The 12,254-nt window shown below is 39.1% G+C and overlaps 3 protein-coding genes and 2 pseudogenes across 3 annotated transcripts in view; 2 read left to right on the top strand and 3 right to left on the bottom strand.

Moving 5' to 3' along the window:
* Positions 1-3,237: 3,237 nt before the first annotated feature.
* LOC107695920 (histone H2B-like) lies at positions 3,238-3,637 on the bottom strand (annotated as a pseudogene).
* Positions 3,638-4,223: 586 nt separating this feature from the next.
* On the bottom strand, positions 4,224-4,663 carry zgc:165555. Its single transcript, XM_016496056.1, has one exon. It carries the CDS (start codon positions 4,606-4,608, stop codon positions 4,297-4,299), a length of 312 nt encoding a protein of 103 aa, XP_016351542.1. The 5' UTR covers positions 4,609-4,663; the 3' UTR covers positions 4,224-4,296.
* A 974-nt stretch (positions 4,664-5,637) lies between these two features.
* On the top strand, positions 5,638-6,280 carry LOC107695926 (histone H2A-like). The gene has a single exon (XM_016496036.1). It carries the CDS (start codon positions 5,744-5,746, stop codon positions 6,128-6,130), a length of 387 nt encoding a protein of 128 aa, XP_016351522.1. The 5' UTR covers positions 5,638-5,743; the 3' UTR covers positions 6,131-6,280.
* Positions 6,281-7,114: 834 nt separating this feature from the next.
* Positions 7,115-7,695, top strand: LOC107695927 (histone H2B-like; annotated as a pseudogene).
* Positions 7,696-9,001: 1,306 nt separating this feature from the next.
* The window catches only part of LOC107695945 (filamin-C-like), a 22,799-nt gene continuing 19,546 nt past the window's right edge, over positions 9,002-12,254 (bottom strand). Inside the window, exons 42-47 of the mRNA XM_016496057.1 lie at positions 11,520-11,635; positions 11,045-11,177; positions 10,739-10,915; positions 10,408-10,626; positions 9,975-10,187; positions 9,002-9,890 (exon numbers count right to left, since the gene is read on the bottom strand). Of these exons, the coding sequence (XP_016351543.1) occupies positions 9,703-9,890; positions 9,975-10,187; positions 10,408-10,626; positions 10,739-10,915; positions 11,045-11,177; positions 11,520-11,635 (1,046 nt within the window). The 3' untranslated portion in view covers positions 9,002-9,702. The remainder of the gene's footprint in view (positions 9,891-9,974; positions 10,188-10,407; positions 10,627-10,738; positions 10,916-11,044; positions 11,178-11,519; positions 11,636-12,254) is intronic.

Consider the following 12,254-nt stretch of genomic DNA (forward strand, 5'->3'; position numbering starts at 1 on the left):
TGAGTAATTAATGACAGAATTTTCTTTTTTGGGTGAACTAACCCTTTCAAATGTACACTTTATAGGTGCACTTAAACGTTATATCACCAAATCACACACGGAGTGCACGCACGTTGATTTATTAGTCTATTAAAACAGAATTCCAAATGCTTCTGCTTTTTATATTTATATAATTTAATATGCTAATATCTGCAGAAAAACGGTACTCTTTGTGTGATGTAGATTAACTATAGCATAACACATTTAATAATCATTTTATACAAGTTCAGTAAAGCCATAAGTGACATACATTTTAGACATAATATTGCTTGTATTTGCTCAATTTTGGCAACGAAAATAGTTCCAAACAAAGATCACTGCGCTGTTTTGCATCTCTGAGCAATGGACGGTGTTTACTTATTGAATGAATCAGCTTTATGAACGAATCGGTTGAAAAAATGATTTGGTGATTCACTCATTAACCCAGTCAAATGCTTTGTTCCCGAATGAATCAGCCGTTTGAATGAATCGGTTGAATCTCAATGATTAACAGTCACTTGCTGCCACCTACTGGCGGGTTTAATTTCACACTTTGACTTTTTTTCAGGTTTTAAATCATTTCAAAATATCTGTATTCAACGTTTTATGTTAAAAACAAAACATTATTTATGCATCTGTAACTGCAGGTTAAATGCATCCATGTCCCCTCTGAGATACATAAACTGTAAATACATCTAAATGCTATTTCAGATTCAGATTCCAGAAATGTTTTCTTATGTTGGAATGAAAGACACTAAGTACCGGATGAAGTGCTTCTTATTCTTACCCAAAAAATACAAAATGGAAGTAGAGTTAAAACCGAACACAATCTTGCTACTCAAGCGGTGTATGAAAATTTTTATATATATATATTTATTTGCTTATTTTCCATTTTGCATTTACTTGTACTTACACTTTCAATACTTAAGTACGTTTAAGATTTAAAAAATACTTTTCATACTTAACCCTCTACGGTACGGAATATGATATCAATGAGGAAAAAATATTTGTGATGTTTTTCCTACTTAAAATTGGACACTATAACAATATCAATACAAATTTTCATTATGTTTTTTTTTTTTAAAGTTTGTTGCCTCAAGGCAACACTACCACAATGGACAAATTTAAACATTTGACATTTTCATGCAGAAAAAATAAATATATTTATTGAAAACATAAATTTCTTTAACCAAACACTTGAACAAACAGATTTATCTAGATTTTACTGTATTGCACATCTCATATTTAATAAAAAATAACATTTCAAATCCAGCTGTTGCTCTCCGGCAACATTGTACCATCGTGGATCACAAGTATAACTAAACTATCATATCTGTTGTCATAGCAAAACATTATAATCAGTGTTGTTTCAAAGTAAAAAATGAAAAATAATCATAACCTTATCCTAATATGCACTTTGTCCTTGCAAGCATGCACATGCACACACAAGCACATGCATGCGAAATCTCCCACTTCACTAAAGACACCTCACTGCTTGTGAAAACTGAGGAAGCAATTCCTCTCAACAAACAAATCATAATATGTGCAGATATAGTATGAGAATTACTATTCTTGAAAATTAATTACAAAATCATGCAAAAATTCTAATACATTTAGATAATTCTAACTCTTTTCCTTACAAATATCATATACTTGTATTCTAACCTAGTATGCCTGCATGGCCTTATGCGATTCCATTGCGGTACAATGCTGCCTTGAGGCAACATGCAGTTTTTTTCCTATGCAATCATTTCCTATGATACATTTGATGAAATATTATGTAAAGTTTTTGAAAATACTTCACTTTCCAATGAAGGTGACTAAGATTTTTTGTAGGCAATTATATGCACGGAAATAGATGAAAAATGCACTTTTCATTGGACAAACGTGCACATGTCCTCGAAGTGGAAACAAAATGGACCCCTGTGGGTCATGTGACCACTTTTTTGTTTGCTCATTTATTAGTATTTGACTTCTACTTCCCTGAGACAGCATTGGTCAATTAAATGAGTCTCTCATTTTATTTAAAAAAAACAAAATATGTTGTGTTTCCTGGAGGCAACACGGTACCATAGAGGGTTAAGTACAATAAATATCACATACTTTAAGACTTTTACTCAAGTAATATTCTAAACGGTGACTTCAACTTCTACCGAAGTCATTTTCTGGTAAGATATCTGTACTTTTACTTGAGTATGGCTTTCAGGTACTTTATACACCACTGATTATATGCTATGCCTAACTATACAAAAACGCTAGTCTCTGAGATGTTCCCGTTCACACAATTTAAATAAATTTCTCCTGTGAATTGTCATTCACACTTGTGCAGACTGAAAATAATTTTGCCTAAAGGACAGACCCATCCAGCCACATGCGTGGAAGTCCCAATTATCTGCTTTTAATCTGTTTCTGGCAATTTAGAAAAATGTGAGATGAGTTTTTCCCCTAAACTCATCTCTCTTAACCTTACTAGTGTCAGTGCGTACAGCGGCACTCCTTTACTGTAGTACGCTGAGACATGACAGTTTTAAAAGTGCATTCAGCTTGAAGTTTAATGTGCAGTGATGTGAAAAAGCTGCTGATATTGAGGGTGTGTAGTGTTTTCACGGTCTTGTTGCTCACTGGAGCAACTGGAAGTAGGGTATTACAATTTACCTCTTACCACTGCTTTGAAAGGTTTGTAATGTAATAAATGTTACATATAGATGCTTGAAATAGTTAGCAATTAGACACGAGTACAGTACAGTTAATTGTGGTCACCTTAGTAACAAAGGATAAAAAGAGTATAGCTTTAGATGTGACTTCACTAGAGCCCATGGCTCAAAAGAGAGAAATGCATGTGAACTGTCTGCACACCCTGACGAATACAACCACTAATCCAAATTTCATATTTACTAATTTATGTATTGTCCTCAAAAGGAGTACAAAAGTAATGTTTTACTGAGTTTAACACTATTGTAGGGATGTTGACAAAACTGAAGTGTAAGAGCATGAGGATATAACATTAGATTATAACAAGATAACACGTACAATGATAAATACAACTAACGTTACTCGAGGAAGAAAAAAAAAGTGTTTTCAGAATTTTAGCTTTCCTTTAACTTTTACACAAACGCAGAACCTACAAATATAAATTGGGGGGGTTAAAATAAACTTCGTAGTTATATTTTGAAAGTTAGACTCTTTATGTGATAAAATGGGCGTCTGTGGCAGCTGAGAGCTTCATAATAAGCTCTACTTGGAGCTGGTGTACTTGGTGACGCCTTGGTGCCTCAGACACGGCGTGCTTGGCCAGCTCTCCGGGCAGCAGCAGACGCACGGCGGTCTGGATCTCTCTCGAGCTGATGGTGGAGCGCTTGTTGTAGTGAGCGAGACGAGACGACTCACCGGCGATGCGCTCGAAGATGTCGTTGACGAAAGAGTTCATGATGCCCATCGCCTTGGAGGAGATCCCGGTGTCAGGATGAACCTGCTTCAGCACTTTGTACACGTAGATAGCGTAGCTCTCCTTCCTGGACCTCCTGCGCTTCTTCCCTGCTTTACCCGCGATCTTAGTGACCGCTTTCTTTGAGCCCTTCTTGGGAGCAGACTTCGCTGGTTCAGAAATGTTGCCGTACGTCGTTTAACGCTAAATTCAGTAGCTCACGAGACGTGCACTGGACATTTATTCGACGCTCATGCTAATTTAAAAGGGCTGGATCCGCGCGCTCTCATTTGTTCATTCGTGAAATTAACGTAAGAAACTTATTTCATTGGTCATGACGACGAGCTGCTTGCGGGAACATCAGCCAATCGTATGCCTCGACGGTTTAGTCCCTCCTCTCGCCCCGCCCCCGAGTAACTTCCCCCAGAACTTTCAGCTTCTTTGTCTAACTTTCCCGCGCAAAATTACATTCTCGGTTAACGTTTGCATTAATGCGTCTTTTTACACACATTAAAGAAATTTATGGAACAACTACTCATTAACTGTATGAAGACTATATTTACGATCAAATCGATGACCTAAAAAAAATTTCAATTGCTCAAAGACCCCCTAAAACCACTTGCAATTTCAAGTTTATGAAAGACTTGTTACTGGTTTGAGTTTAGGACAAACTGAGCTGACCATGTGTCGATTCGCACATTTTAACAGTTCACAATTTTAATATCGTTATATTTAATATCTGTATTTAGTGGTTACAGAATATATTAAAACCAGAGCATATTGAAAGGCACGCTCTCTTATGAAAGTGTGGGTGGCTCTGAAAAGAGCCGCTGGGTTTATGAGTGCAGACATGTTTATCCTCCGAAGCCGTACAGAGTGCGTCCCTGTCGCTTCAGCGCGTACACCACGTCCATGGCGGTGACGGTCTTTCTCTTGGCGTGCTCGGTGTAAGTCACGGCGTCGCGGATCACGTTCTCCAGGAACACCTTCAGCACACCGCGGGTCTCCTCGTAGATCAGACCGGAGATGCGCTTGACGCCGCCGCGGCGCGCCAGACGACGGATGGCGGGTTTGGTGATGCCCTGGATGTTATCCCGCAGCACTTTACGGTGGCGCTTAGCGCCTCCTTTCCCGAGTCCTTTACCGCCTTTGCCTCGTCCAGACATGCTTGCAGTAGTAGTTTAAACTTAGTCTCACAAAAAGCCGAAACTGAACCTTCAGCCGCTGGAAGCGCAGCTTTACAGTTGCTCACAGGACCGAGTTGAAACATGTAAAGGCGGTGCCATGCGACGTCACAATAATGTACGGTTCTGCTGAAGTCCTGGACACTTTTATTGAAGTTATGATTTATGCATGGCTCGTTTTCCAGCTTCACAGATGATCATGTATTCGCTCTGTCGTACTGCAGTGAAAACACATGAATCTTTCGATTAGACTCATTAACACATTCTTTCTCTTAGCACCACACTTCACAACTCTGACCTCAAATCCTACACATATTTTTTATTATACAGATTTATTTACTTACATCTAGAGTTAATGTCTTTCCAAAGAGATCCATCTTTCCATCTCAAATCTTTAAAAGTAGCAGTAACAACACATCGAATCAACAACATATTAATACAATCTCTTAGACAACATCTGTCATGTGACATACTGGTTTGATTATTAATTTGCCATTTTCAAATTACAAGAAAACGTAACGTAACATTTTTATTTGAAATTAATTTTAAGTCTTTTTATCTCAATTTCATTGATGTATACTGTGGGTCGCCGTGATTTTGCCAAGTAAGACATGTTCCTGGATCAACATAGTCCAAAAATATAGACTAAACCCAATCCCTAAACCTAAACCTAACCCTACCCATAATTTATTCCTAAATCAGTGTGAAATGATAGCTGATTAACAAGAGTGTAGAAGCACCATGCCCCTGGTGAAATCAGGCTCACAGTATACTGTGTTTACTGTATACGACTGAACACATTTATCTTTATACACACACAACAAACAAGAAGACTATAAAAATGTATAAGTATCTTCAGAAGCTAGGTTTAAATTATTTATTATTATTATTATTGTTGTTATAAAAAAAACTAAATACGTTCACATGAACAATGAATTAGAGAGAGGCAGAAAGATGAGGGGTTTAAAATGTGGAGGGTCGTGCAGTGATTGGGTTTCAACTGTGATCGACTCTAACCAATAGACGAGGAGCACGCGCTGTTAAAAGCTGATTGTCAAGCTGCAGCGCTATTATCTCTGCAAAAGTTTGTAGAAGCAACCACTTCAAAAGCATTAAAATGAGCGGAAGAGGTAAAACCGGCGGTAAAGCCAGAGCGAAGGCTAAGACTCGCTCCTCCAGAGCAGGGCTGCAGTTCCCCGTCGGTCGTGTTCACAGGCTCCTCCGCAAGGGTAACTACGGCGAGCGCGTCGGTGCCGGTGCTCCGGTGTATCTGGCCGCTGTGCTCGAGTATCTGACGGCTGAGATTCTGGAGCTGGCTGGAAACGCCGCTCGAGACAACAAGAAGAGCCGTATCATCCCCCGTCACCTGCAGCTGGCGGTGCGCAACGACGAGGAGCTGAACAAACTCCTGGGCGGAGTGACCATCGCTCAGGGCGGCGTGCTGCCCAACATCCAGGCCGTGCTGCTGCCCAAGAAGACCGAGAAACCCGCCAAAACCAAATAAACAAGAATACACAAAACTCCCAAAGGCTCTTTTCAGAGCCACCCACTTTCTCGTGAGAGGGCGAATTAAAGAACATGAAGGTTTTTTAACCGTTTTCTGATCAGTAGTTGGGTGCACTGTAAAGCCGTTTTTTCTTAATGAATTTGGTGTGTCTTAGCATTAGATGTTAATGTTGATATGAACATATGGCACGAAATAATGTTTATTCATTTTTCTGAATATGTGCTCCGCATACAGTCCGTATTGAAGTTGGCAAACATTTTTGAGGTTTGAGGTTGGTCAACGTACTGCATCTTTGCATAAAACATTAAAACTTCACAAGCATCATGTTTGGTCAATGGTTTCCTGAAGTCTAATCGAAAGATTCATGTGTTTTCACTGCAGTACGACAGAGCGAATACATGATCATCTGTGAAGCTGGAAAACGAGTCATGCATAAATCATAACTTCAATAAAAGTGTCCAGGACTTCAGCAGAACCGTACATTATTGTGACGTCGCATGGCACCGCCTTTACATGTTTCAACTCGGTCCTGTGAGCAACTGTAAAGCTGCGCTTCCAGCGGTAAGTTTATTAAAGAAACGAAGTTAAGTAAAAGAATTTTAAAAAGTGTTTTTTTTTTGTATTATTCAAATCTGTTTATTTATTTATTTATTATTATTATTATTATTATTTTATTTTATTTATTTATTTATTTATTTATATATATATTTTTTTGTTATTTATTTTATTATTAATAACATGAATAATGTTTTTTTTTTTCTTCTTCTTCTCGCATTATGTCAATCCCATAAACACGTATTCTGTTCCACACTCCAGTCCAGTCGGTGGCGGTAATGCACCTACAAGTTGGTTTGCCAACCGCCAATAAACACCAAAGAAGAAGAAGAAGAGACATTCTCTTCACACTCCATCACAGTAGGTGGCGGTATGCACCTATGAAGTTGGTTCGCAACCCGCCATAAAACCAAAAGAAGAAGAAAGAAGAAAAAGAAGAAAAAGAAGAAAAAGCAGAAGAAGAAGAAGAAGAAATGTCCAGTGCACGTCTCGCGAGCTACTGAGTTTAGCATTAAACGACGTACAGCAACATGCCTGAACCAGCGAAGGCTGCTCCCAAGAAGGGCTCCAAGAAAGCCGCGGGTAAAGCAGGGAAGAAGCGCAGGAGGTCCAGGAAGGAGAGCTACGCTATCTACGTGTACAAAGTGCTGAAGCAGGTTCATCCTGACACCGGGATCTCCTCCAAGGCGATGGGCATCATGAACTCTTTCGTCAACGACATCTTCGAGCGCATCGCCGGTGAGTCGTCTCGTCTCGCTCACTACAACAAGCGCTCCACCATCACTTCCCGAGAGATCCAGACCGCCGTGCGTCTGCTGCTGCCCGGAGAGCTGGCCAAGCACGCCGTGTCTGAGGCACCAAGGCGTCACCAAGTACACCAGCTCCAAGTAGAGCTTATTATGAAGCTCTCAGCTGCCACAGACGCCCATTTTATCACATAAAGAGTCTCTAGTGTTGAAAATGTCTGCTTCATTATAACTAAGGTTGCCAAGCAAAGAGAATTTAGGGCCTTTTTGGGAAAAAAAAAAACAAACCTCAGGCTTCAGGACACCAATGGACACTTTGCTTTCTTTTAATGCCATTGGAGCTGAGAAGCCACCAGATTCAGATGTAGTTGAGAAATGTTAATATAAGTATCTAAAAACTACCAGGTTTATTATTTTAATTGTTTGCAACTGTTAAAACAATGGGGTCAAAGCTTCATGAACTAAAACATTTTGGTATGACTGGATCAGTTTCAGGTGTTAATGCTAAAATGGCATGGGGATCAGTGGGTTAAATCTGGGGCACTCTGATCTCTATGCTATGTTTGAGTGCCAAAAGTTGCCAAGAAGGCTATTCAAAAGGTCAGGAGCCATATCCTCCTGAGAACCAGGAATAAAAAGCTTTGTGAATTTAGTGGTTTTTTTCATGTCATTACATTGTTTAGACTAGAGCATAAGAAAAAAATGGTAACATTACATTTTGAAAAGTGATATTTTATTCCTATGTTATGCTGTGTCCTCTGTAGAGGACACCAGGACTCAGTTTTTCTAAAAAATCAAATGAGAAGAATAGGCATGAAAAGACAAAAACGAGATTTTTTTTTTTAATCAATCAATTTTTAGGTTTCAGAATGTTTTATACCAAACTTTAAGGATGGTTCTGAACTATGTTATAAAATATATAAAATTATTTGATATACCATTTTGCTTTATGCAATGTGTGTAAAAATTCCATAAACTGGTTTTCCCATTAAGCACAATGTTATCTATACACGGTATCTAATTTGCATATTAAAGTGCTGTTGGGACAGCATGTTGAAAAAATAAGTGTAATGGGAGTAGTAATTGGCCAAATTTTCATAATATCTAATATTTCATAAGTATATTGTTATATAATTTGTTTTCCTATTCAATTATTTTTTTCTCCCAAACTGCATAATAAACATGCTTTAAGTCCTGGTGTCCTCTACAGTGGACATGTATGAAAGGATGTCCTGTTTCATAACAGGAAGTCATATTTTGATTTGAAGCCCCATAACATTTTCCTGAGATGTTGATTTATGACAAACAATTTGAAAATTAATCAGATTTAAATTATAATCACAAAATATTATATTTCGATAAGGATGTACAATTTTATCACTAAATTAATGTCAGCCATTTTTAAAGACCAAGGAGAGGGAGTGGTCACGGTGAAACATCCAATCATTTGGCATCTCTGGAAAGCCCTGAATCCTGAATGTGCTCTGTACAGGACATCCAGACTTACAACTGTGACATGTGAGGTCTCAGAGAAATGCACTAAAATACAATGTCCTCTACAGAGGCAAAAACACAATAGCTGCTACATGCTTTATCTATGTTTGTATTTAATAAACTGGGCTCACACAATATCACATTTAATAAAAATAATACATGATGAGAGAAATGCACATTTAAAATCAGAATGCAGAGCAGCGGCAAAGATGTGATGATGGTAAACTCACTCAAAACAGTGAAGACATTAAATGACACGAATACATCAAATATTTGCTTTTTTTGTGAATAGAAAAATCCACACACTTAGTTTTATTCTTTAAGTTTTCAAATGCATATTAAATAATTGGTTAAGATAACAAAATTACATTCTATAAAGCATATAAAAGCACTTCTATACACTGATGAAAATGTCAGAACACAAAATCATATTGCTGTGACGTCCCCTGACCAACAAAAGTGCCTTTGAGAACAATAAACCTCCCTCTAAAATACTCACATTTTCTCTTTTGGTGATTATACAAAAGAGGCATTCGTAGACATACTTATTTAATTGAAATATTCCTTCATTCCTTTTTTATGAATTAAAACTCTTCTCTCTTTTAACGAGAAATGGTACATTGTGGCATCCAAAACAATATTAAAATGCATTTGCGTCAAACAGGTTAATATTAAATAAAAGGCAGCACCTTCTAAGATCAGCCTCTGTCTTAAAGTTTTCCTCGGCGAGAAAGTTAATATATATACTTTTTATATATATTAGGTATAAGCTGTTTAGGGAACACTCACTTGGAAGGGACTTCCTGGTACAGATTCATCCCCCCATTTGACAATAACAACATAGTTTCCTTTCTCCTTCACTGTGTAGGTTACATTGTAAAGCTTATTTCCCATGTGTTTAACAGCCACATCTTCACATGGTGTTCTGGGACCATGGACACCAACCATTAGCATGTTTGTACCTGAAAGGAGACAAAAAAGCTAAATAAATATCCCGTATAATTCTGTAGTTTGTTAGTGCTAAACCATTATTGGTTTTATTTTACCTGCTGTACTACAGTCAACGGAAAAAGTGTTCTTCTGACCCACGAAGGCTTTGGAGAGGCCGGCACCATGACATACAACCTTACTGGCATCTGAGGTTGACTTGGAGCTGGACAGAGAGCTGAAAGCTCCTGCCATCTTAGAGGTTTTGGTAACCGTCTCCACAATGACTGATGAAGTTTCATGTAGACTGTGGCCCCCAGACAGACGCATACCTGCAGCAAGAGACAGACGTGTTAACATCCACAGTCAGAACTCTCGAAGCCATTGCACAAATATTATACCTGAAAAAAAATACACTGGAAGTCTCATGATTTAGTTGGGGCAAAATTGTTCCTGGTTAAATACAGCCTAAACTCATAACATTGATTTACAACAAAAACGCAAAATTCAGCAAACATTCCTTTACATCAAAGCAGGAAGTGTTTATCCTACCTGTAACCTTTGCTTTGAAGGGACTGCCAACGATATGCTGTGGCCCACCATATTTGATGCATATAAGGTAGTTTCCTGGTGCCATCGGTGTATAAGAGACTTTATAACCTTCTGAGCACTCAGTGCAGTCCATTTTGACCTTTGAGGGACCATCAATAGTAACAGATAAGGCACTTGAACCAGCCTTGCATGTGTTAACGACAAACTCAGAGGGGACCCCTACAGAACAATAAGAACACAAGATTACAGTTGGATCTGCTAGTGATGTATAACTAAGTAAGAAAATCTGCAGCAACTTTATACTAAATCCTGCATAACGGTGGACCAGTACCTGTGCGTCCACCCTCAAGTCCTGGGCCAAAGGCAGTCACCATTCCTGGATCCCCAACGCTTTCTGCTTCTCCAACACGTACTTTGAATGGGCTTCCTGGTATATGGCTTCCATTGAACTTCACATCAATGGAATGAACACCATTCTCACGTGGAATGAAGCAAATTACATTCTTGTCTATGAAAAGGAGGGAATCATAATGTTAGAACAACTAAGTGTTGCCTATTCAATGAAAGTTACATTTCTGGTAAAACCATCTGCCATATAACCAGTGTTCTTAGGACAGAAATCAAGTCTACAACTCACCACTATCCAGTTCAGTCACATAACACTCCTCTACTACACCAGAGGGGGCGTGAACTTTTGCATCAATGGCACCTCTCGCCCCATTCCTCTGAACCGCAAACGAGGCTTCCTGATTAATCTTCAAATCCTTCTCCTGCACGTGAAAAGAGGAATGAAAGTTTGATTTCCGACACAAACGCACAGCAATGCATTCATGCCGACAGACAAGAGAGATTGACAGATAGGCAGATAAATAGATAGAACACTTAATCCCTGCTCAACAAAATAATAGCATGGCCCTGGACAGCCATGGAGTCCAATTACAGTTCATGGACAAAGATAACCCAGCTATGACTCATAAAAGAGTTGTTCTGGCAAGCTTGTATTTTACTGTTGCTGTAGTTACTACCATCGCATGTTATATGATCTAAGCATTCCTGTTTGTTCTGTAAGGCATAGAACGGTTGTCCCTAGCTGTGACTAACTGGGAGCTTACCTGAAGACTTGTAACAGTAAGTCGACGTGCATCATCAGACAATGTGGCAACATGAACAATGAAGGGGCTATCTGGGATATGCTCGTTATTGAACTTGATGGAAACTTCATAGTCACCTGAGAGAAGAAATGGAGAACGGCAATGCAATGATTTCAACTGGTTTTGCTATACAAGTGTAAAGCCTTGTGCACACCGGGACGATTATCACGCGCGCTGAGCGAGCACACCCAAGCGATTTTCACTGGCGATGTCGAGTGAACATGCAAAAACACTCCCTGACATTAGATGGCGCTTGATGAAAAATACCCCGGTACACATCGAATCCTATTTGATCTGCAATTCATCTCCATAACAACTCCCTCTTATCGAGATTTTTGTAGTCGCTGTCGCGTTTGTCATAAAGCTCTTTGTGTTCAGACACCAATGAGACCAGCAGCTCTACATTCATCTTGCCTCGTTGCTTCTTCTTAGTCTACTTACTTCCTCTTCGTCGTTAGGTATCTTCACGAGTTCACGCTTACATATAATTAGCTGAAGTATGGTAATGCATATTTGGCGTGCTGTCCGGGGAAGGGCTCCGAGCTTGGGAATGGCCCGAACCTAGAGTCCGTTTTTTTTTTAAATGACGCTTTTACGCCTCGCATTGTGCGCACGGTGTGCACACTTACATTGGCGCCAGAGCCATTTCTAGCCAATTTGACGCCCTATTGAAATCCCTATTAACACCCCCCCCAA

This window comes from Sinocyclocheilus anshuiensis, unplaced genomic scaffold, assembly GCF_001515605.1.
Source record: "Sinocyclocheilus anshuiensis isolate Anshui unplaced genomic scaffold, SAMN03320099.WGS_v1.1 scaffold626, whole genome shotgun sequence".
Taxonomy (NCBI): Eukaryota; Metazoa; Chordata; class Actinopteri; order Cypriniformes; family Cyprinidae; genus Sinocyclocheilus; species Sinocyclocheilus anshuiensis.